This window comes from Melozone crissalis, unplaced genomic scaffold (assembly GCF_028551555.1).
Source record: "Melozone crissalis strain CALT ecotype California unplaced genomic scaffold, PUWL_Pcris_2 ptg000045l_1, whole genome shotgun sequence".
Classification (NCBI taxonomy): domain Eukaryota; kingdom Metazoa; phylum Chordata; class Aves; order Passeriformes; family Passerellidae; genus Melozone; species Melozone crissalis.
The window spans coordinates 27,097,987-27,124,177 of NW_026535823.1; the positions used below are offsets into that span (position 1 = coordinate 27,097,987).

Below are 26,191 nucleotides of genomic sequence, written 5' to 3' on the forward strand. Positions count from 1 at the left end.
TTCCTTTAGCCTTTTCCACATAATTCCTAAATCTACTATTACTTTTCTAAATAGTTGACTTCTTTGAGCAACACTGCACTACAAGTTGTCAGCCTGAAAAAAACCTCAACATTCAAAGAGAACAAAAAGCACAACACTTGGGAAGAATTCTTTTCTTCTGCAAGCATTTCCAAACCCGCATGAGATCAGAAATAATCTTGCATGAAAAGACCAAATAAGCAGTTCTCACCATAATTTGTTACTATTCAGTTTTCGGACAATACAGAAATATCTTCATAATTCAAAAGCAAATAAGTTAATGCAAGAAAATTAATTCTCCCATATCCCTTCCTGTTCTATGTGCCAAACTGTTAATACCTCAGCATTTATCTTTCTGTGTTCCTGAACACTTTTCTGGCCCATGTCTAAGACTCCTCAGTGCTGCAGAAATGCCATTACTTCAACAACAAAGCAACTGGAAAGGTTTCAATATTCATGTTCTCCAAATATTCTGCATAGAGACGCAACAGTGATACAACCCTGGAATTCATAGTATTTCAAGTTGTACATGGAGTATGACACCGTTTATTTTTGAAGTTAATTCAGCTCTCAAATCACTGAGTTATTGATGCCTCAGGAATGTCAAAGGTCTTTTAAAAAGCTCTTCCATCCCAGCAAAAGCTCACAAATCAAAGGGTTGTGACAAAGCAGTGCAGTGAGCAGCACAAAGACCAGGGAATTGGCAGAGAATCGTGTTCTGCCCTTGGTCCCACCATGTTTAACTTGGACCAAGCAGGATCTAGTTTGCATTAGGCTCACAGTTCTCATCCTGTATTTGAATGGGCAAACAATGCAATAAATTCATTAAGATAGGTTTGTTCAGACAAATAAAATGTAGTGGTGTCATTTCTGTGTTCCCTTTCCTTGTTGTGCTGCCATGACTGCTCAGAGGGTGAAATGCACCACTGTGGGTGAGCACTCCCAGGCAGCAGAACTGCCTGCATCAGACAGAATGAAAATATATAAAAAGACACAATCCAGTCTGGAATATTACAAAAATAAGCCCAAAGTCCTTCAACAGCACTGATCTATTGAAATGTACAAAGAAAAAGTTACCTCACACAGGATCAACATTGAAATAAAACAAATATATTCAGCATTACAGAAATTAACAGGATTGCTGCAATTAGGAGTAAATTTTCATCATAAATCACACCACAGCAATGTTTAGCAAACTTTAATAGTTCTTCTTTTTAAATTCAGATGATCTACAATCTTTGTCACTTTGAAGGTCACGTGTGATTGATATCATTCCTTTTGGGGTTTTTAAGAGTCTTTAGACAACCTTATAAAACCCACTTGCTCTTTTTTCCAAGTCCTCTGACTTTTCAGTTTTCCTGCCTCTGGTCCACCTACACTTCTGACATAGTTATTCTCAATTTTTAAAGGTCTAATTCTCATCTCACTAAAATTAATGAGAAAAAAAATTCAGCAAGAGCTGCACTAGACCACTACCATGCAATGGTATTGAGCACATTTAGGTACCCAGCAAACTAACAAATAAAGCATGAAGCAAAATGCAAACTCACTCTGCTGTGTCTGGTTTGTACTTGTTTATGCTGATTTACACTTCCCTTCTTTCAGACTTCAGTGTGGTGACCAGCACAGAAGGGATGAAATACACATTCTGGCCCAAAAAGCATTTTCCTGCAGTACTTCATGTGAGTTGAAATGCTTCTTTGTTTGGTTTTATTTCATTTGATTGTGTTTGTTTCTTTGTTTTTTATTAAATCTAAGCAAAGTCTTTTCAAAATAAATTACTCTGTAACATGTTCTGCTGCAACTTAAAAAAAAAAAAATCATGCTTTTGAAAATCATTCCACTGCTGAACAGTATCTCAGCTCCCATAGAAATAATATATAGGAATGACACAAAATACCTCAACAAACAGGGATTGCTGCTTTGCTTTTAATCATTGCTTTATGTGACATGACAGATTATGTTTCCCTGAGAGCTTCCAACAGCCTGAGTTTATTCTTCAGAAGTCACCTGCAAAGCATACTTCACAGCACCTTGATCACTAACAATGCCACCTTCTCTTCAATTAAGTAAAAATTCAAGCATGGCACTTCAATACACCTTTACAGTTCTTTGAGCCTGCCCACTGAATCAATACTCAAGAAGAGAAAAAGAAGTCTCAGTAGAAAGTTGCCTTGGCACTCAGCATTGCCAAGGCCTTTTTGAAGAGTTATTCTTTGGCACAGTGGTTTCAAGAAGAAAATAGTTATTATTCTCTCCATTTCAGAGTGCAAAAACAACTAAGCAAACTACCTGAGCAGAAAAAACAAAGAAAACCAAAATAAGTGAGGCTGATGTTGAACTCAGATTCAGTTAGTTTGGGATCTTTCTGTCAATTTTTCCTTTTCTGACAGGAAACAAGGATTGGTAAAAAATAAGTTTTAATGCAGATGCAGTGAGAAGATTTAATCAGTTCAGGATGGCAATTTTAGTTAGAAAGAAATGTAAAATGACATCCAAATTCAGTACTGCATTCTGTTTGATATACAGCTGAGGCTCCAGCCATTGAGTCAAGTGTATCTGAATGACCATCCTTAGATGGAGACTTTCTTCTGACAATTGCTTTTTCACAACACATGACTGAAAGTTTTATTATCAAGTTGAAGACAACAGCTGAAAATCTCTAAAATGGGAGGTCATTTTTCATCCCCCCTGCTCAAATATGTGTTTACTTTTCAGTTCCAATCATTCCACTAGATCATTTTTCCTCCAACGATGATGTGATAATCTCAATCTATGTCCAAAACACACATGATACCTAAAGAAACCACAAATTCAGATCTGTGGAAGCACTGTCTGGGAGCTTCATTGGGATTTTAAAGGACTGATTTAAGTAAAATGTGGGCTACAATAAGGAAATAGTAATCTTTTCCCACAAACTAGGCAAAATCCTGAGAGATCTTTTCAACACTTTGTAGCACAGTACTGCAAACACCTGAATCCCTTCAGATCCCAGTGCAGTGTCACCCTGGAATGGGAGAGCTGGTTCCAGCAGATGGAGCTCCAGAAAGGCAGTGAGGAGCCAGCACCGAGAGCTCCAGCAGCTTCAGTAACACCGACTTTGGGGACAACCTGCCCCGCCTGGAAAATTCACCAAGCTCCCTCCTGCTTCTAAATGTTTCTGCACACGTTGTTCCCCACGCTCAGAACTTCCTGAAGCACAATGCAACTGCAGTCCCTCAGCCTGTTTGTCAGTGCAAACACAGCACCTGGAGGTCATTTAATGGTATCATTTAACATCATTATTGCCAACACACAGCCCACCTCTCCAGCCTGGAGTTAAAAAATAATTTTAAAATTGCTGGGCCATCTGTTAAAGAATTATCAAGACAGAGCACAGCAAAAAAATTATATAAAGCTCTTAAAAACTACAGAATCATAGAATTCACAGGGCTGGAAAGGACTTTGAACATTATCTCATTCCATACCTGTGCTGTGGGCAGGCACACCTTCCACTACACAAAGTTGCTCAGAGCCCCATCCAACCAGACCCTGAGCACTTCCAGGTAGGGGTTATATATATAAATACTAATAGGTCATTTTCGATCATTAGCAAGTGTAGCACTCTAGATTTTTAAATCCCACAGGACTTTGCTGCTTTAAATGCCACTAGACCACCTCCTTTGATCTCTGTAATAACTCTAATATCAATGCCACCAAAAAAGAACACTATTGTACAGCTTCTATAATGTAAAGTTCACAAAATGGTTTTTCCCATCTGGTTTCTTCAGCAGAAATAAAGCCTCAGGTAAATGTTTGATGTTTTCAACTTTAAGATAAAGGGAAAGTGTGCAGCCAGAGAGAGAGCACACCACTGCTCCAAACACCTGATGAAGAGCCATGAACAGAGCCATCACTACTCTTCTAAGGAGCAGTTTGCTGACTTCCCCAACAACTGCACTCTTAAAAGCTTCTACTCCTGCACAGATGATTAGAAATGTCTTATGTCAAATACAGAATCCACAAGCCGACCTTTAACGCAGCCATGTCTACAATTTAACACCCGTCATCATGGGGGAAGAATGTTATTTGCAGAATGATTCAGCTTTGAAGAAACAACTCTCACACGCACACAATGGAAGTTTATGTATTTTAGGGGCATTGGGAGTGCACACCTGGAATGGAGAAAGTTATCCACCTGCAGTTCCCTCTTGAGGTATTGAGTTACAGGGTAAAGAACAGCCCTTCGCTGTCAAGGTGTGTTGCAAGCTGCACAAACAGGAGCTCAAGCAAAAGGACCTGGTCTTCCACAGACGTGACACGCTCTTCAGGAACCCTTTGAAGCCTAAAGGCAATTTGCGTATAACTACTGAAGGGCTGCTGCGCAGGTATGTAATTAGCTCAAGCTAATGCTCTCGTCTAAGAAAAAAAGAAAACCCCCTCAAAGTGCAAGAGCCAGTTTGTGCCTGCACAGCCGGCACAGGTGGGCACAGCGGGGTCAGCCCGGTGGCCGGAGCGGTCGGTGGGGTGGCCCGCTCGGTCCCGGCCCGCTCGGTCCCGGCCTGGGCAGCCCTTGCCCACGGGCCGCAGGCGGCTCCGGCTCCGGCCCCAGCCCCGAGCAGGGACCCGGGGGCCCGACCTGCCCTCAGGGGCTGCAGCGCCCAGAACCCCACCGCCCTCACACCCCTCACACCGTCCCGCGGCCGGACCCTCCGCTCCGGCCGCTCCTCCCGCCCGGGCCGGAGCATCCCCAGAGCCCGGTGAGGCGGCGCTGCCCCCGGAGACCCCCGGCCCGGCTCCCCGGCCCGCCCCAGCCGCGTACCGAGCACCGGCGCTGCCGGCCGGCTGGGCGTCCATGGAGGCGTCGCGACGGGCAGCGGCTGAGGGCAAGGCGGGAGGGCGGCGAGCTCGGCTGGTGCTGCTGCTGCTGCTCCCCGGCGGCCGCCGCAGCCCGCTCGCATGGTGTGTGTGGAGCGGCGGCAGCCGGAGCCTCGGCGCATGTTCGGGCAGGGCCGGGCCGGGCCGGGCGGAGGGGCCGCCCCCGCAGGTGAGCGGCTGCGGCAGCGCCCGCCCTCCGCCGGCGGCGGGGATGGGATGGGATGGGGTGGTAACGGGGATGGGAGGGCACCAGGGGAATGCACTGCTGCCCCGGGGTTACGGTCCCACCGCAGCGCTCGGGCGGGACCCGGGCGTGTCGCTCCGCAACGGGAACGGCCCAGAGGAACGCGGGCATCGCTTGTGTGTGCTGGAATTAAGAGTTATTAATTCCTCTCGAGAAAAAGCATGAGGAAAACATAATTCATATTTCGCCAGGTTTTCAATTAGCTGCACTCTGCAGCTGCTGCCAAGGCAGGGTTTGCCAGGGTGCAGCCCCCAGCACAGGAGTCAGCGAGTTGTATCACAGGAGGAACACCCCACAGGGCTTAGACATCAGAGGGACCAAGTTATGACCAAAACACATAAATAAATAATTAGATCTAACTAATTAAATTCTTTCATTTGTTAATTAACATAAAATTAATAAACAAAATAAATATTTACAATTTTAACTTGCCTCTTCCATGAAAGAAAACCAAACCCACTGAAATTGCAAATAGAATATGCAATACCGAAAAAAAATTGCATTACTTTGGCGATTATTTAAGTTATAGTCGTCTCAATCATGCAGCTTCAGGGTTACGGGGATAACAGTTCAGAGGAGATTAACAAAAGAAAGGAGCCTGTGCAAGGAAATGAACAAGGCAAAGGAAGGCAAAGGTATACACGGCCGAGGGAGTGGCAGGACAAACAGAAGGACTGGGTTGACATAAAGAAACAATGGGCACATTAACGGGAACAGTGGGTGTATAAGGTTAAAAAAAGAAGGGATTTATTAGCTGCACACCGACAATGCGGCTCGTGACGTGAGGAACAAGGGGTGGGTGGCAGGACGGGCTCACGCTCCAGCGCTCGGGGTGCAGCTGCTCCCAGGGCAGAGCCAGACATCCAGGGACTGAGGATGATTCCCTCTTCTGACACCAGCCAACAAGTCATGATTGTCTCCACTAAATCAAGCGTTTTAGCTCAGTGAGGGATAGCAAAAAGAGTTGTGACAAGCACCTTCCCGTGCTTTCTTTGCCAAAAGAGCTGTTTTGGTACAAATGCAAGCCCACGTTTTCCAGCATAAAACACCTGTTTACATACATTCCATTTTCTGGACTGTGAGGCTCATACATTCCAGCTCCCAGCGTTCACAATGAAGCCAGACCTCCTGTGCAGTTCTGCACTTCAGCCCATTGTCAGTAGCCAGTCACAGCTAACTTAAAGAACATTTTTATTAATAAAAACACCAAAATATACTCTAAATTGCTTTTTACAACTTTTAGAATTATATGTTGTAAGAACAAAGTTTAAAAAGTTAAAACAGAAGGACAAATTTGCTCCCCTGAGCATAGTATTGTAAACTTGAGAAGAGCTCTGCTTTTAATATCTGACAGTAAAATAAAATAAATATTTCAAGTTAAATGGATAGCATATTAAAGAAAATTAGAGAATTTAAATATATGAGTTTAACATTCAACAAGTACTTTACCTTTTTCAGGATTCAGGGTCAGTGATTTGAACCTCAACTGAGTTAGTTATTCAGTAAAAATTATTACTGAATGTGGGCCCAAAATGAGATTCACACTCCAAAATCCTCAGAAATGTTTGGAACTCAAGGACCCTAATTTTAAAAATAAGGAGGTTAAGTAAGTATTTAAAAAATTCTACAAGGATTTTACGTAAAAACCCACTGAGTCTTTTAAAATTACTTTTTTCTTTGTAAGTGACCACACCTGTTCATGTAGCATCTCAGGAGAGACTGCATTCTATGGAAAACCATCCTAAAGATCTTCTGGCTTTGAATACAAACATTTCAGTGCTACATAGTCTCAAGAGAATAAACAGTAATTCTGGCCACACAGGAAAATGAGTCTGTGTGGATCAGAGAGAGCTGGCACATGCAAACCTGAGAGAGCTGACAATTTGCATTGTTAACAGGATCTCTTGCCAGGACAGACCTCTGAAGTCAAAAGCAAGAATTTCTCCCTGTATTACCAGCAAAATAAACCCTCAAACATCTTGTATAAAACAGCACTTCTGTTAAATTTTTTATTTATTTCTAGTTATTTGTATAGTCCTGTATAGGACTGCTTACACCAACAGAGAAAACACCTCATAACTTTGATCCTATCTACAGGATACAAAAGTAAAATGGGACAAAATTCCTTTTACTCTGCACAAGGTTGTGTTTCCAGATTAGAGCAGTTATGTAATAACTGTGAGACCTGTTATCACTTACAGAACAGGAAATGGCTTTGCATTAAGTGGTTTGTCCATATTCACTTATTAAATCAGCAAGAGATAACCAGAAACAACATCCTGACCTCCTGAACACACATCCAAAAAATGCAGCATTTTCCCCCTCTATCACCTGCTGTAAAAACTAATGCTCTTTGTTTTCAGTTAAAATCTAAAGTCCAGGCAGCTCCAGATGTCTCCATTTTGGCACCACAGGAATTCTGAAGTATTCTGAGCAAGGAATGGGAATGCAGCTGCTGTTATTGATGTATGTTTTGCTACTCCTCGTTTCTTTAAAGAGCTTGTGGATAAAAATGACCTCTGTTTCAGGATATTACTGACTGATGGCTTGTCAGCTGAGGAATTACAAGTTCCTTCCCACCTTTTCTGAGATAACATTATGCTGTCTTCCCTCCCTTCCTCTTTACTTCTGTGCCTTTTCTAATTTAAGTCTCGGAGGTCCCTGCAAACACAATTCTGCAGAGAATTCAAGAGTTCAATAACATTAACATGGGCAACTAAACTCCACTCTGCCTACCACAAAAAAACAAAAAAGATCTTTCATTAGGCAAAATCACTGTTCTCTTCCTTCTTGCAAGAAAAAATGGATGCATCTGAAAGCCAGTCTTCATGTTCACTCTGGTCAACAACAGAATTAAATTCAAGAGTATTCAATGACACGATATAGAATTCCATAAGAAGAAAACAGGACTTTGGTTGCCAATATTTTGAACAAATATATTACTTTCCCAACCTTACCCTCTGTTATCTAAATCTGGTTTAATCTAAATTACCATTCTGTCAGTATTGTAAACACAAAACCATGAGTTTGCACATCCCTGCACACAATGACTTAGAAGATTCAGGCTAAAGCACAATTAAAACACTCCAATACTGAAGTCATAAATTTACTAAATATTCAAATTCTGAAACAGACAATTAAAACTTAGGTAGGCAAATGAAAGTGTTGAGAAGTTACTGGGGAAATAACACAAGACAACACAATTCTGCCACTGGATCCTGTTCCTGTGAAGGTGACCCATGGCAGGTGTGAAAGGTGGCAAAGGCCACAGACACCAGGCTGCAGTCAGGACACCTCACACTGCATTACATTCACACAATGCTTCACATCTCACAGCACCCTCTGGAAAAAACAGGCAAACAGTTCACATTTATGTACTTAAACTTTATTTCTTCATAATTACAGGCTATTGTTAGAATTTTTAAACAAAAGGGAAGTCTATAAATAGAGGCTAATCCCACCTGAACAAGTTGTTTAAAAAAAAAAACCAACAAAACAAACAGTTAAAACTTCATAAAGTAATGCCATTTAGCTCACAGCAGTGGTTTGTTGGTAGTCTGAGTAAAAGTCCTATAGTCAGAGTCAGTAACATGAAATGTAACATCAAATGACTCAAAACTTTAAATCCCATAAAGGAAAGCAGGAATATATATATAATATATACATATAATATTGTGTTGGTCCACTGAGTATACATTTTTAACAAAAGATAAGAAACTATGTAATCCAGTTAAGCATATGATTTGCAAGATTAGTGTACACTCATTACAAAGATGTATAAGATAAGTTATAACTATTTAATACTTGCAAAATTTTAAGTTACTTTTTTTTTTTTGAGCAGGTGTTTAAATGCTCATCTCCCAGTGCAAAAGAAAAACCATCCCAGTCAGGTTACTCATTTTTTCTTGAAAAATTGAAAACCCCCTCAAAGTCGTGCAACAGCAGCATTGACAGGTAATGGGAAGAGCTTAAATATACTGAAGTTCTCCCCCTTTGCCCCAGTGCTTCGTGATGAAACACTTCAATTTCCTCAAAAGAAATACCACAGGTTAAAAGTGCAAGAAAAAAAAAACCCTTCTAGATGTTTATGCTGCTGCCATCCATTTTTCTTAGATAGGGCACAAGATTCTTGTTTTTTGGAATTATTTTAATGAAACTGATTTTCCAAATAGAATTCATTCAAAATGAACAATAAGTTATTTTCATTAAGTTATTTTCATTAACATTCTATCAATCCTACTCTGACTCAGTGACCATTCAGAAATCATTCAGTTTAAGGTGCAACTATCAGTTGGCATTCAATAAATTACATATACAGAAAACAACTGTGGTTAAAAAAAATAGAAATCAGACTACCTGTTTTTTCTTTCTATTTTCAATCCTATCTCAAATGGAACTCATTAAGTTGCCAGTTCAGCTGCATATTTCACAGGCAAATGTGGCTCAAATAGCAGTGGGGTCTCACAATTTGACAGTCACCTTAGCCAACAGCAAATGCACATGAATTTTCAGTTTAATTGCTTTATAAAACAAAATAACAGGTCTGTCTTAAAACTTATGATCATGCAGGAAAAGCAAAAAAGGTTTCAGAAAGACATACTCTTTCTGATGGAGATTTCATGAAGATTATGTTAAACCCAACATAAAATCTTCAATGAGGACAAAAAGAATCTATATGCATACATATAAAATAAAGCACTCTCCAACTCTGGCATTACTAAAACCCGTTCAGAAGAAGAAAAGGTTTCCAGTGACTAACTGCTTGATGGGAGACAGTCAGCCATGACAGAATAATTGCTGTGTTCACTTTATGCTCAATTACCAACTGCTGATAGATTACAGTCAAACCCCAATCTCTCTAACTGCATTTTAAACTGATTTGCTTTCAGCTGGGAAAAGTACTTTGCTCTCCTGAAAACTTGAGAGAAATTGAATGCTAAACTTAACAATTATTCAAACAATAACCAAAAGGATTAAATTTAGCAGAAACATTCACATCACTTTCAGAAATTTAAAACCTTTCATAGTTTCTTGTATATATGCATTTTCTGATTAACATTTAAATAGGTTAGGTACTCAGGAAAAGGGACAAAACAGTTTACATCAGATAAATCTTATTCTAGACTTCATGCTTCTGATATTTCAGATTTACTGAGTGCAATAGCCAGTTCCAAGTCTTCTTGCTCTTGCTGTTTTAGTCTTGCCAATCTTTCTTTTTCTTCTCTCTCACTTTCTCGCTTAGCCCATTCAATCATGTCTTCCTCAGTAGAATACTGCAAGTTTAAAAGACAAAATAATACAGATTAATAATACAGTGAAAATTATTACTGTCCAAACAGTCAGTTTAAGGGAAAATTAGTTTCTCAATAATTGTACATATTCTAGTCTTCAAATATTACTTGTTTTGTAGTTGTAATAGACTAAATGGGATTAGTCTAAGGTTTAACTACTAAGAAGTGCACTGAAGCCATCAAAAGGATGTATTTTAATGAAATATGCCATGTTTCAAATTTCAGTATTAAGTTTCTAAAACATTACTGAGCAGAAAGTGCTATAATTTAAATACAGTTTTATTTGGTTAAATACCAGTCCATACAAGAAAACCTTTGAATAAATCAGGAGAACATTTTGCAAAGCACACTCCTATTCACACTGTAGGCTGTCCTGATTTATCCTGCTTTCATTAGGAATGACTTTTCCAGGAGAAAATGACTGCAAAAATTTAGCTGTAGACTGACTGTTTCTGAATGTGCAGATGACAAATATTGCTGCCAAGAAGCAGTAAAATGATAAGGGTAACTGTGGAGTTAGAAAGCTGGCAGTAATACAGAGAAAGGTCAGCATGATATTAGAAGGAAAAAAAGAACAGATTATTTCCATGTATATTGATGAGAACTGATTGTGAACAAAACACCTCTGGTACAATGGTTATAAATCAGAGAGAGCTAAGGGTATTATCTTATATAAAACACAAAAGATTATGCTAAAGTTTCTTCCTAGCAAACATGCAGAAAAATGAAGAGGTAGGTGAAGCCCCTGTCCTCACAGATGTCCCAGCATTAACTGAAAGGGTTAGAGGTTAGAGACTCCAGCTCTCTGCCCTGAGCTGCTTCTTGGGGAAATAAAAGCAGAAACACCTCAGTTTTCTCCATGGTGCACTCAGTATCTTCAGTAACTGCAGCTGGAAAATAACACTATTTCCTTCACAAAGACAATAAACATTTTTGCCACTCCTCTCAAAGTGGCTTCTCAGTCTCCCTAACTGCTGCCACGGATGGATAACCACATTTCAGAAGTTACCATGCTCCAAGACACACCAACCAGTGCAAGTCTACTCTGAGAGCCTGACAATCCTTAGTTTACTTCAATCAAGCTTGTAGCTTATTAGGCCTGAACAGAGAGAGCAGTATGGTCAAGATACTGTAAATGCAAATTGCATTTAATAGGATTGAAAGTGAGATGATGCCTTTCAAAACTTCTACTTGCAAAAGCTCAAAAGAAAAAAAAATAATATATAGGCATGCACAAACCTTTAGATTTGCTTCTACTGCTTGGACACCACGACTTCTATGAAATGAATTCTGGTTATAAAGAGACACTTACTATTTTACTTCATTGTGCATAAGTCTGGAATTTACTAGCCATTCAAAACTCATCATATTATATTTCATTAACATACACTGTTATGAGGCTGTTTATCAGTATTTCAGTACATTAAAATTATGACCAAACAGTTCAGTGGCAGTTAAATTAAAATCACATTTTGGTTTATTTTTAATTGGGTAGTTAACAGTGTGCTTGTTATAGATTTGTAATTTAAATCTGCTGCACACATTGATAAAATGGATAATTCCTAGAACATAGATATTTTTGAAATCCTCTCCTCTAAAATCTAGAAAGTCTCTATGAAAAAAAGGCATAAAACCAATGTGATTTAAACATTAACTACAACATTTTGCAGCATTTTGTTTTAGGACAGCCTCAGCTGTAAACTAAATGTAAACACTATTTTAACTAGAAGCAATATCCCTTGTGTACATGGGATATGTTTTAATAATTTAAATTAGACTGAAGACTTCAGCGTGAACATTTCAAAGCTGCTGTTATACTGAAACAAATGTAAAAAGTGTTTACTCACAGTACTGAAGTTTGCAAAATTGTTGGGGTCAGCCTCTTTACTGATGCTGGTGGGAGCAAATGGATCACAGAATAGATCTGCTTCTTGTTCTTTGGGAATGTCTGGGGTGGGGAAAGGCTGAAATGGGTCGCTCGACTTAAAGGAATCTGAAGAGTCTATTTGATTGATAGGTCTTTTCCCTTAGATTAAAATGAATTTAAAATGAATTTCAGATAGCAGGTAATAACATGCCACAAATAGTAAAAAAAACCCCATTCAAAAGCTACTTAGAATGCAACCTCTTCCCACAAACTAGTGGAGCTGTAGTTTCAGGGGAAGGGTTCCAATTTAAAAAATGAGGGTACAGCCCACACTTTCTGAAAGGGTAATCAGGTAAAAAGGACCACATGTATGTTAATGAGTCAGGAACACAGTTATATATAAATTAACTGTTTTGGAAAGAGAATTTCTAACAGTTTTGAGCACCTATTCTGTCAGCACAGTATTGTTTTCTGGCTATCAGCTGTCTTTGATCATTCCAGCAAGGCTCTTTTATTATTTCTCAAGGCTCTTTTATTATTTCTTTGGATCAAGTTAGCACAATTTTATTCAGAGAGCAGAAATACATTACATTTATAAGTTTTCAAAAAGTTTTCTCCCTATGCTAAGACCAGGAATTTCTTCAGTTTAAAACAAGGAGTATGATAACAAGCAATCACAGGCTGAGCTGCTTTGTTAATTCTTGCCTAAGATGCTGCAAAAAAACAGAATCAGGGACAAACCCCCACTTATTCTGTTGGGGTTTTTTCAGCTTAACCCCAGTCAAATTTCAACACCATTGAGGACATTAACCCAATGACTTCCAAGAAGAGCTGAGCTGAATTTCACCCCACCACCCTCTGTAGGTTACTGTTTACACAAGAGGTTTCAGTGCAGTTTCCTGGATTCTGCTACCAGTGGTTCCACACTTGCAGTGGCTGTATTTTAGAACTTGCTTCTGTTTCCATTTCAGATTAAAACTACAGAATTGAACAAAGGTGCTTATTATTTCACATAAAATTTTTGAAAATTAACCTAAAATTACTTCATAAGAGGAAAAGAGATTCTCATCTGGCAATGATTTAGAGATTTGGAGAACATCCCCAGGGAAACATATGATTTACTTAGACACTTCCCAGCTAACCCTGCCATCTCTCTCACTGATGATGTTCTATCCATGTATCACTGATGCTACTGTGCTGCCCCATCCCTGGAAGTGTTCAAAGCCAGCCTGGATGGGACTTTGAGCCACCTGCTGTGGAGAAAGGTGTCCCTGCCTGTGGCAGGGGCTTGGAACTGAATGATCTTTAAGGTCCGTTCTAACCCAAACCACTCTGTGATTTTAAAGTTCTGTTATTCACAAATAATGCCTGCCTATTTCTTGAAAAATGTGGGACAAGCATCTCCAAATAACAACCAGGAAATTCTGTTTCTGCATGGGAAGTGTGAATAATTGTAAGGAAATAAAATACACAATCACCAAATCTTCTCCAAAATCAAAAAATGGGAATGTTTATCAGTATCTAGAGAAGCAACAGAATTCAGAGGCAACAGCCCTTCTACACACTTTCCAGCAGAGAGAAGAACTACAAGAAATATTTTCGGTGTTTCATTGAAAAAGCATTCCATTGGTTCAAATTGAACCCAGGAAGTAATTAGAAATAATTACATTTAAGTAAACAGATTTTATTTCCATTAGGAAAATAATTAATTGGGAATGGTTATCAAGATAATCACATTTTTAGTGTGCATATCAAAACCACCTATTTTTTTCCCAATTATCTGTTGCTGAGGAAGCTGCTGCTCCACCCCTAGAAGCTTGCTTTCCAAAAGTGCACCATGTCACAGCCACTCCCATAGAATCAAGTCAGAAATCCTTTTTATGTTTAAATAAGGACCAACATCAAACATTCAAATTATCACCACTTGCCATGTCAGCTGTTTTAATATTATTTACAATGAAAATGATGACTTGCAAGGCATTAGCATGAACCAGATCTCACACCAACATTAAAAATCAAACAGCTGAGTTTGAGCTCCAGTATGAGCACTCCTGTATCTACTGTGCTCCCTTTCTTTTGAGGAAAAGATGAATACACGTTTAACTTTCATGCCAGTTTCTCCAAACACCTTAAAACTCATCCCCTTAGTGTAACAGTGAAACAAATGATGCAGTAGAATTTTTAAAGACAATGAAACAGAGGACAGAAATTTTTAAAGGAATATTAGATTCTACTATGTTTGCAAAACCACATTGAGAGCCTGTTGTAATATGGCCTTGCTGCAAGCACAAGAAGGTGCTGTTATGCATGATAATCATGACCTTTTCTGGAAAGCAGAGTGGTTTGTGCCATGGAACATCCCAGAAACTCCTCTATCACTGAGGAGAAAACAGCCCAGGGAACTTGGCTTTATTACTGTTACTGCTACAGACCTCTGGCAAGGCCACCTAGAAAAAGTTAACCTGAAAATCTAAGCCAGTTCTTTAACCCTATTTAATTCATTTTCCCTTAAACCCATCTGTTTGCAATGTATAAAGCACACCAAATCTCACTTTAAGCATAATTTAATTCAAGATTCACAGTGTAGCACATTAGCAACCATTTAACTCGCAGCTATGCTGTGTTCTTGCTGACACTTGTAACAAGTCTTTCTTCCTGTTTTCTAAATCCTTTGTGTCTTCAAACTCCAATCCCAAACACCATGCAAAACTTTGAGGAAACAATCAGGAATGGACTTGTTTCACATCTTGCTCATTTATTTTAAATTGAGACCCTTTACCCTCCCCTCATGATTGCTGTCCCTCTGCCAACGTGAAGCAGCTGATTGTGAGCACATCTCAGTGTCAGCTCTTACCAGGTGGTGGAGGACAGGGTCTGGTGGGAGTTCCTGTCTTAGGGGGCAGTGCAGGAGGAACATCCTCATTTTTAGCTGGTGCTTCCTCAAACAAGTTTTTAGTTATGGTGACACTGCTGACAGAGCCTAATGTGGAAGAGCTAAAGGGATCCTCATTGTTGGCCTTCAAAAAACAAAATAGCAACACACATATTTTCAGTGCAGTGCTACCAGATATTCTCTTCAATAATACAGTATTAAATCAGAACTGAAAGTTTGGACTAAGGCTAAAGAAAATACTTTTGTTTGTTTTTACAAATATCCACATACTCCAGAAGATTGAACAGAAAGAAAAATCAGGAACGCTTACTGTGTATAACACTATAAAGTTGAAAGCAGTTAAACATGCAAAAGTAATACTTTTGCTGCTAAAATCAGCAAATTCACAAATAAATAAATAAATTATAGCATCACTGGAAATAGAGAGAAAACACTTATCAAGCCAAAAAGATTACATTGCATTCTTCACAGAATTTCAGAACAATTTGCTATCAAAACCTCTTTTTCAAGCAAATCAGCCATTATAAATGTTTAGTAGTGGCAAAACTGTAATGAAACTGAGTAAGCTTTGCCTTGTCACTGCAGTTTCATGCATTTTCTGTGAGCAGCAGCAGCTCCACATTACCTTGGACAGCGTGCTGAAGTCAGCAAAGCCACCTTCAAAGGATTCACTTCCAAACAGGGAGGCAAAGGGGTCTGTAGCTAAATACACAAATCAAGCCAAGAATAAAATTAAAACTTAAATAAAACAGACAGAAAAGAAAAATTCCCACTACTATTATTACTAAATAGCAACTATTACATATTTTGCAACTTAAAGTAATTCAAGTGAGGTATTTCATGTGGTGAGTGATTCAATTTGTTAAGTAACTTTTTCAAAAACTCTAAGTGTCAACTTCCAATTAGGAACAACAAATGTCCTGAACAAGAAATAATTCGAAAGAAATACTGGTAAGTTTTCCTACATAAAAAAATATTAAATTCCACTGAAAGTATCAAATAAGCACACTACTGGAAATGTTCTACTGAGATACATGTATGTATACACACAGAGGTGTTTTGTGTGTGCATACACCCATACATATACAGACATATATATATAAAAATTTATGTGTGTATATATATAAAAACATGAACCAGAGCTCTTTTCTGACTGCAGACCCCCTTGTGGAATCAAGTACCTAAACCTCATATCATCCCAGTCTAATTCAACAGTACCTTTTCATTCTCATGTGCCTAAAATATGTGAAGCTGCTACTGTACAGTAGAGCAGGAAGTGCCATACTCACTTCTGCATCTCTAAAAAACACCATTTTTTCCCTACAACTAAAATGAACAGGTTTACAATACAAAATCACATATAGATTCCTTTTTTGGATTATGACTTGTCAGTGCAGTTTAGGAAAACAGGAGTTGAGAGCCTTCCCTAAAACATCTTTAGCCCTCAGATGAGAGAGGGTCACAGAAGGAGCAAACTTGAGCAGTAAAAAATTTCAGTGGAGGAGTTACTGTATTCCACACCTACTCTTGTGGTGCAGAGCTATCCTGATGTCACACAGTAACATGAAATCCCTGAAAAGAACCCTAATGGGAAGCAGTACAGACCATGCAAACAGCCCAAACACTTAGATCAGGAACTGCTGCAGTTTTAATAAAGCAGAGGAACAGTTTTTGTGGAATCAGTGTTCAGTGACACACACTACAGATAGAGTCAATTTTGAGTTATAAACATCCCCCCTGAAAACCTTATGTCATACTTTTTGGGAAAATTCAGAACACATGGGAAATCCCTATAATGCTCTGTTGTAAATTCAGTTAAAAGACTAGAAACAAAAGCAAGCAAAAGCACAAATAAAACCCAAGCTTGATATGTACAATCTACTTTTACCTAGATCATTTGATGTAGTGACAGTGGTTCCACCAGGAGCAAAAGGGTCATTCTTCTTTGATATCTCTGTCTAAAATAAAAAATTCCTTTGGAGGGAAATTTGTTTTCAGCTTAAAAGATTCTTCAATCTAAGAATACAGTCACCATTTATTTTAGTTTAGAAGTTGTAAGATAACACATTCTGGAAATAGCTTTTATCAGCACCAGTAAACAAGCCTATTAACAGAAACTCTTCCTCTCTGTTTTGATTAATACTTTGAAAGGATACAAAAAAGGTACAATATGTGCAACATAACTGGTAACAGCTAATCCAACAGTCAACAATATCTACTGCTCATTTTGGTCTCAGATTTCTACAACCAGAGCCATCTTCAAGGAGATCTAAGATTTCAACACTCCAGAGAGGTGTGGTAAAGCATTTAGGATGAATGCATAACTTCAGCTCTGAAGTACAGATCTCAAGAATACATGGCTAATCCCACACCACAGCTCTGACCTCCCTGGTTTTTTGTTCCTTAGGACTGTAATAAGACCAAGAATTGTTTAGAATATGAAGACTTTGAAAAGGATAGTGTGCTGAGTACAACAAACTGTAGAAATCTAATTTTTTTGAAGGCTGTGGTGTGTAACAGGACCTTGAGATCTGCACAATGTGCACACCGTGGGCAAGGGCAGCACCACCACTGCCAGGTGCATTGATTTCTCACTCTTGGCTGCTGTGGGTCTTCCCCAGGCACACTCTACAGCCACTTAACTTGCTTCTTAATCCACATGTATCTGAGTTTTATATAGGTCTATGCATGTTTAATGTTTTACACAAAGCTGGAAGTGAGGCATGAACAGAAACAGCACTGAAAGGAAAGGAGATGGCAAAAGAATGGAGACAAAGCTAATGCATGAAGAATTTCAGCTGCTTAAATTGTTTGTCTATCAGCTTTAAATATTACATATCCAACAAGTTCTAGTCTATACCAGAGAGAGTTTTATGTCCAACTCTACCTTATTAAAGGCTCAAGAGTATTCAGTCACTGCTCATTTATAATGTGAGCTAAAAGTTAGACTGAAGGACTTCTGAAAGAGGTACATTCAGTAGGCATCTCCACATTACAAGCGACCTTTGGTGATTCTTATTTAAAAAAACCAAATCACACCAAAACCTAAACATACAGCTATAGAAAAATCTGACCTTTCTGAGGGGAAACCCCATATGCCACATCAGATTTCAGATAAAATACAGCACATAGTTCTTGATCTTATAGTGTATGGAGGCAAAAATCAAGTGTCTGAGCATAACCTGGTGAGGCTGATCCTGACTTTCTTTCCATTTATTATGTCCCACCAACTAATAGAGTTGTTGTAAAGCTCAAAAGCTTAACAGAGGTTAAGTCATTGTTAAATAATGACACAGCTTAAGTCATTACTGTCAAATGCTCTTAGCTGTGGAGCAATGAAGATCCACAATTAAATATTTTAAAAATGTTTTTATTTTTACTTCTATTTCATCTGTGACCATTTCTAGAAAACAGGACACAAAAAGACAAGACAGAGCCAGGGGATCAGAGGTAACCTTCATATGATTCCTGAATACCAATTTTTTAGAGCATGTCTAAATGTGCAAAACAGGTAATTTTGTCCAAATCACACAGAGAAAGCAGTAAAAGGTGTGACACCAAACTTACTGTGGTATTATTACTGTTGTCTGCAGAACTAAATGGATCAGTGCCAGCAGTCACAAAGGGGTCGGTGGAGGATTGTTTGAAGAAAGAATCAGCTGCAAAAGGGTCTGAGCCTTTGAAGGGATCACCACCAAAGGGATCTGAAAAGCAAACATCTCCCTAATATTTCTGCTTGCTTTACTTGGCTGATATCTTAAAAACTAAACAATGTATCACCTTTTTACATACTGCTGCAAAGTGACACATTTAAGCCCGAGGAGCTTTGAAGTAGGAAATTCGCCTGTGAATAATTTGTATTCTGTGATTCAAAATATCAGACAAGGCAATGTTTTCTGCACATCATAGAAACAGCAGTTCCAGAATCATCTCAGCAAATAGGTTCTAAAACCAAGCCCCTAAAAATGAAGCATTTAACAAAGCCTAATGCTCCTAAGAACTCTCCTGCCCTCCTCTCCTGCACTTCCCAAGCCCAACTGATGTTTCTTATTTGACACTTGGTGCTCAACTCTATTTTACTATTGCTTTCCCACTGGTTATTTGGCTTTTTTGCCACCAGTAACTTCACTCAGGACCAAGAAAAAAATCCAATGACATTGCCTATACAGCTGATCTAAACAGAGACTTCCCACCTGTTCAATACTTGACTCTAAAGGAAGTTGGTATGTTAAGAGCCTTTAAAAGAGCACAATCCTACTACTTTGCAAATAAAACAGGCAGCAAGTCTTTGGGGCCTTCTGTTCATCACCTTCACATACTTAAATCCCAGCTAAGGAAGCTCCAAGAAGAGCCAAATTCACTGGCAATGGACTTCTCTGAAAAGCATTTACACAAATGGCTTTTACACAGGTGCTAATGTCACATATATTCTATCACAACCTTTTGTGGCATTTCCACCTACTTCTTTTCTCTGAAAGTGGTGACAATTTTCCCCACTAGCAAGAACCATTTAGAAAAACAAACACATTATGAGTTATAAAGTTACTTACCAATTTTTCCAAAAGGGTCATCTTTGAAGGGATCACCTGTTCGAAATAAAAGCAAATATTCATTAAAGAGCTTATTACCATCATGAAACACACAGAGAATCAGCCATCTCCAAGCTGCACTTCCGTTGGCTGTTGTCCACAAACACCCACATTCTGCAGTATTACCACTGCAGTAATCCAGGCCAGCTACTGAGAGGAGTCCCAGGTTTGTTTAATTGTCACACACACTGTGGATGGCAGCTCCTAATTGTTCACTTCAGTACTGGATGCATGATCCCAACTCATTTCTACTTTCTCATGTTCATCTGAGAGACAGATATCCTGTCTCTTAGCTGTGAGTATCTACTCCTGAATATACTGAGTGCTCAAAGCCTAAAAGTTTGGTTCTTAACAGACAGACCTTTTCTCTCCTGAAAGAAAGGCCTTGTCATGTGCTGTAAGACCACTTCAATATAAATAAAAATCAAGCAGTATCTACACAGAAACATTCAAGCTGCTTTAAATTAGTTTAATTTATTCATAAAATATTTAATCTGCACTGACATTCTTTCAGAAGCCAAGTGATCTGAAACAAATTTAGCTTATTTTCCTTTCAAAGCAATGCAAGCTAAATAGATCAGACTGTGTTGATCTGAAAGGGTGTAAAATCATATTAATGTGGCTGAAAACATCTGCTTCAGCAGTTAATTCAAAATAACTCTCCTTTCCCAATTGGTTCCATATAGGCAGATCATTCCTTCCATAAAAAATAAGAGCAGAGCAATATCATTCGTCAATGGCAAGTTCTTAAAATAAAGCCCAGCACTTCCACAAGATGAACAGATGGTGCAGCTCTACATTACCTTGTTCTGAGAGCCAAACTCCCCAGAAGTAGGCCACAGCCATTCATTGTGAACCACCCACACCCTCCCCAGAGCAGAGCCCAGAGAACCCTCTGCTGACCTCTTTGTGCACTGGGGCTGTCAGTCAGATCAGTGACACCACACACACCACAAGCCTGCCCACACCTTTACAGCCAAAATGCCACCAGGGCAGAGACAGGGAGGGGATGGGGAAGAGAAGTCCTCAGGAGGAGCAATGAGGGAAAGGAGACATTTTCAGAGCTCATTAGGAAGTCCAGCTGAAGGAAGGAGAAACACCCCAGAACTCTCATTTCTATCACTTCTATTTCTGTAATGCTATTGGCTTCAGGCTCCTGTCACCCACACATCCTCAGATTTATTCCATAAAGAGCAGTCTCAAGGTGAAGATGAGTCTGATGCATTCACACAAGATCTGTTTCTGCAAATCTGCACTTGGAGAGAAATATTTACTTACTGCCAACAAAAGGGTCAGACTGGAAGAACTCTAAGCTGGCTTCAGAAACTAGATCAGGCAAGGAATGAGACTCAGCATCAAATGGATCTTCCTGGGCAATGCAGACAGAGAGAAACATATTAAATTTTAAAGACTTGCAAGGATGGAAAACACTTATGTCACCTCCTGTTACCATTCAGTGGTTTCTTAAAGCTTAAGGCAAAGAGACAGCCAGAATTCTATATAATTCATCAATGGAGATCCAAAATATTGTTCAACAACCTTCCTGCTACACAAGATGAAATGTTTTCAAGACATCACACTAAATAAAACCAGTAGGAAGTGACAATTATTTCTCTACTGTTGTATGACCATCATGCAAGCCCGAAGCAGTTTAACCAGGATTTTTTTGAGCCTACTTTTTCCTTCCCCAAACCTGAATAAACTCACTTTTTTGGTAACAGTTGCAGCTGGGGTCTCTTTCTCTTCTCCTACAGAGACTGCTGTTTCAGGACTATTCCTTATCTGTAAGGGTAAAAGCAATTCACCATAAATAAGTAAATGTAAGACTGCACAATGAAATTTGAAGTTTTAAATAAAATCACAGAATATACAAAAGCATACTTCAAGAGGTTCATACTTATTATAGCACATACTTTAGTGTTTCATAAACACTGTAAAAGTTTAAAAAAAATAAATCACGAATCTACTGAGACATAAGGAGGAACATTTAAAGCAAGACAGTTTTAGATTTTCTATACTTTTCCTTATTCTGCTCTCATTGCACCAAATGGAGACAGCTGCTCTCCTTTAATGTTAAGTCTGCTATTCAATTTATGATATTTTACTTTGGAAATAAATACAGGAAAAAAATGTTACTGCTACTTTGCAGGCAAACTAAAATTACCTCCTTTTCTGCTTATGAACTTTCAGAGATGTGGAAACACAGTACCTCAGAAAAACACTCTGAAATTTCAGTTGCGCAAATGTTTAAAAACATAATCAGTCTTGGTACATTCTTAACTTATTCCAACTTCACAGCTGCAATGCATCGTGATCAAGCAGGCAAAACACTACTCACTGGAGACACACAGTTTGTTTGTTCCTCTTCTGCTACACTTTCCCTCTCAGCATTCTCATTAAGGTTTGCAGTTTCACTGCTGCTGTTGCTAAGACTAGAATGATCCACAGTTCCATTAACAAGTGTACTATGGGGCTGAGAGTGCCAGCTAAATTGGTTATTTTCCAGTTCTTTCAGCTCAAGAAGCTTTGTCTGCACCTGTAAACAGAAATAAATGTATTAGCATCAGTATGGCAGCACATGGAAGCCAGTAAATGTCATATTTCCTAAATGCATATTTCCTAAATATAAGGTGGGTGATATATGTCTGAAAATCTTATTTTTAAAAGCAAATATAATAAAAACCCATTCTGTCAATAAAGAGTGAAATTTGAGAGATAATCAGAAAACTTATTTAGCAGAAGTGCAGACTGGTTGAAGGACACACCTTTTGCCAAGGAAGAAGAGTCTGTGCCACTGGCAACACCAAGACTTGTTGCTATTCAAACTCATCAGCAAAGCTGCAAAGGTTTCAGGGTTTTTTTGTTTGTTTAGTTTTGCTGGGGAGTTTTGGTTTCTTTTTTTTTTCTTATTTTTATTTTGGACTGGGGTTTGTGTGTGGGGGGGGGGGGGGGGGGTTTGGGTTTTTTTCCTAGACCATGTACTTGCAATTTCCTTAAACTCAAAATTAAAGAGGTTTTATCAGAACTCTCATCTTCCAAGAAGGAACATTATGATTTCATTATCATCTCCCACATGACTTCTGAAGTCTACGAAAGCCAAGTATATCTTCCTAAGCAGACCCTTAAATTCATCTGTTATTATTTCAGCAATATGCTTAATGCACTGCCTTACAGCAAACATTTACTACCAACCTGCCAGCTATGAAGGAATTACTGGATCTGGCAGGTTATGTAAAAGAATAAACCTAGTCCAGATATTTGGGTGCCCAAATCCCATTGAACCCTGCTAGGTCAGTGACCTAATAGAGTTATTGGGGTGTCAGCAAAGACATCACCAGGTGCCTTTCAAGTTATCTGACCTCAGACCAGGCATTAGATAATCTTGCCTAAAGCACCAAAGCACCTACTGTTCCTTATTTAGGAGTCAAGAGCAATAAAGTTAGAAGTACTGTTATAAAATCCAGTAAAAAAAATGTCTCTTGTACAGTCAAGCATAACCACTTATATTATCAGTCTCAAATATGTTGATGGCAAGCACCTCTTGCCATATAAAAACACTATAGTGGTATAACCTTCTCTCAACCTGTGATGGAATGATGAAAAAATCCATTTGTTTACTTCTCAGTTTCTAAACTAAAAGCCATATTTTAAAATTATGGATGTTGTAAGACTTGTTAGCAAGTTACAGATGTGAATTGTGTGAAATGACCAACCCTGAGGTCAGCCATTTCTGGGGTTCAAAGGGAGGCTTTGCCTTTTGTTTTCAACCTGGTACCAGTGTGAGTGGCTAATACATAACACAGCTGGCAACAGGGAAGGGGAACCATGAGGAAAGGGTGTGCAAGCTCAGGCATCACCAAAGTTATAACAAATCCCTGATTACAGAGAGGAACTGGAAGTGTTGGTGCAACAGCAGCCACTTCAAAGCACAGGGATCTCTCCCTCTCAGGGTCTCATCTCAACCCAATTTCTTGTTCCATCCACCTCACTTTCCCTCCTCAACAATGCACTAAGTAAATGCTATCAGTTAATTTTATACTGACATCACATCAATTAAAGAGTAGTGAGAGCATGCCCCAGACTGTGGAGGATGAAAACTTCAATAACTACTGGACACAGAGAATTTAAGTCTGCATCATCCATTTTTCATTCACTACATTATGACAAATTATTTATGGACTATAATAAATTAATCCCTTTGATTAATAAAAGACCACGAAGTATTTTGAGTGACTTAAGTCAGCCTCTAAAAATCCTAACAATTACTAGCACAGAACACATGTGTAAGTAACTAAAGACAAGAGCAAACAGTGAAGAAAAAAGGAAACAACGCCTTCCCCTTAAGGCAAACCACACTAAAGATTTCCAGCTCAAAATATTTTTGGGGGGTGGGTCTTTCACACTGCCTTACTGAATTGATTTCCTGTTGTGAATCCTGCAGATGTTGCTGAAGAGGTCCCAGCTGTGCTTTCCCAGACTCTATGCAATGCTCAAGCTCTGCAGTTTCTTGCTGCAGGCGACTCAGCTCCTCTTGGGCTTTGGTCAGTTCATCTTCATAGGCTGAAATCTTTGATTCCTGGCTTGTTATTTCAGCCTTCAGCATGGCAATCTAAAGCATGAACGGTATTTCAAGTCAAAAAAAAACAACCCCAAAACCCACAACCAAAAACCCACACATCCAAATACTATTATTTTTGACCAGAAAAAGTAAAAAAATCTCATAGCTATTGCAGAGGTTTTAGATAATACCTGAATAAACAGTTAATTTTCTATTGGTCTCAATAAGAACAGAGCATTTTAGCTGTTCTTCTGACCAACACAGATATTTCTGCTTTAAACCTTATTTGTGTGCAAGTAGATCTCAATATGTTTGTTGACACACTGACACTAAATTAGGAACACTGAAGCAAGTGATGTATTTCCTATGCTCTGTTGGTCACAAAACCTTGACACTCAGGCTATTTATTCATTAATGCTTTTCTTCCTGCCCCAACAACTGGAACTCTGCAAGGCTGAGTTCTTCAAGACAAGGCATTTATGGTTCCCCAGGGCACTGGCCACCAGACCTTACCAAATGGGCCTCCTCTGCACACTTCTGCCTGATATCATTAAGTTGTTCCTCCAACTTGGCCTTCTGCTCATCAAGATCATTAAGGGTTTCCTGTGCTTCCTGTTTCTGAGCTTGCAGCTTCTGCAGATTACTGCTCTCCCTCTTTACTTCATCCTGGAGATCCTGAAATAAAACACACAGCTTGACATTTGTTCCCTCTCTCCCCTTAACCACTGAATTCCACAGTACAAACTGCAGTGCTAACCCAGATTTCAAAGCACCAACAAATTACCTTCCAGAAGCCTGCATGGATACCAGACAAGCAAGTACTCTCAGATTCTAATTCAACGACATAAAAATAATCAGCTTGTTTGTCTTTGCTTTTCTTCAGTAAAACAAATCTCACTGAAGTGTTGAGATCATACACCAACACACATATGAACTGTATCCCTCACACAGAGGTCAGGTTTTCATTGTGAATTTCATAGTTGTCTTTATTCAGACTGCTACAGTGTCTCTGCCCTGTGCTTTGGCACTGTGTTTTGACTTTTATGTTTGAGTTTCTTATTAAGAACATGGACCTGCTGAAGGGAGCCCAGAGGGTTCCCATGAAGATGGTCAGAGGGCAGGAGCACCTCTGCTATCGAGACAGGCTGAGAGAGTTGGGGTTGCTCATCCTGGAGAAGTGAAGGCTCCAGGGAGACCTTAAAGCCCTTCCAGGAATGAATGAAAAGGAGCTCGCAAGAAAGTTGGAAATGGACTTTTTATCAGGACATGGAGTCACAGGACACTGGGAATGGCTTCACACAGGTTTAGATGGGACATCAGTAAGCAATCCTTTGGTGTGAGGATGGGCAGGCCCTGGCACAGGCTGCCCACAGAAGCTGTGCCTGCTCCATCTCTGGAAGTGTCCAAGGCCAGGTTGGATGAGGCTTGGAGCAACCTGGGACAGTGGAAAGAGACCCTGCCCATGGCAGGGGGCTGGAATAAGATGGGCTTTGAGGCTCCTTCCAACCCAAAACATTCTGGGAATTTGTCATTATAGAAATCCTTTATTCTGCTCCTTCCCCCTTCAAAAATACATGGCCAAAAATAGGAACTGTTTTTTGGAGCATGGTGCAAGACCATTAACCCAAATGCACTGCCTCCTAGGGCATTCCTGCTCACAATTTTGCAAGGATCAGCCAAAAACTTATTTTCTGTGCACCACTATAGGTAAAAAATTCAGATTTCATACACAACAATACGGAATCTTTTGATTTATGAAAGAGCAGCAAGAATGTGTCTTATGTTTTAAGTACATTAAGAAGCATCATAAAATAATTACTTAATTTCTGAGCAACGGGAATGGTTATACCTCAACAAGCTGCACAGACAACACT

The 26,191-nt window shown here is 39.3% G+C and overlaps 2 protein-coding genes across 2 annotated transcripts in view; both read right to left on the bottom strand.

Annotated features, from left to right (window-relative positions):
• TTC39A (tetratricopeptide repeat domain 39A) overlaps positions 1–4,886 on the bottom strand; it is a 45,210-nt gene extending 40,324 nt beyond the window's left edge. Inside the window, exon 1 of the mRNA XM_054285869.1 lies at positions 4,820–4,886. Within this exon, the coding sequence (XP_054141844.1) occupies positions 4,820–4,854 (35 nt within the window). The 5' untranslated portion in view covers positions 4,855–4,886. The remainder of the gene's footprint in view (positions 1–4,819) is intronic.
• A 4,220-nt stretch (positions 4,887–9,106) lies between these two features.
• Positions 9,107–26,191, bottom strand: part of EPS15 (epidermal growth factor receptor pathway substrate 15) — a 47,021-nt gene continuing 29,936 nt past the window's right edge. The window contains 12 exon segments of the mRNA XM_054286191.1: positions 9,107–10,392; positions 12,258–12,436; positions 15,132–15,294; positions 15,796–15,872; positions 17,059–17,128; positions 18,738–18,874; positions 19,721–19,756; positions 21,038–21,128; positions 21,467–21,541; positions 22,098–22,295; positions 24,171–24,368; positions 24,831–24,992. Of these exon segments, the coding sequence (XP_054142166.1) occupies positions 10,246–10,392; positions 12,258–12,436; positions 15,132–15,294; positions 15,796–15,872; positions 17,059–17,128; positions 18,738–18,874; positions 19,721–19,756; positions 21,038–21,128; positions 21,467–21,541; positions 22,098–22,295; positions 24,171–24,368; positions 24,831–24,992 (1,533 nt within the window). The 3' untranslated portion in view covers positions 9,107–10,245.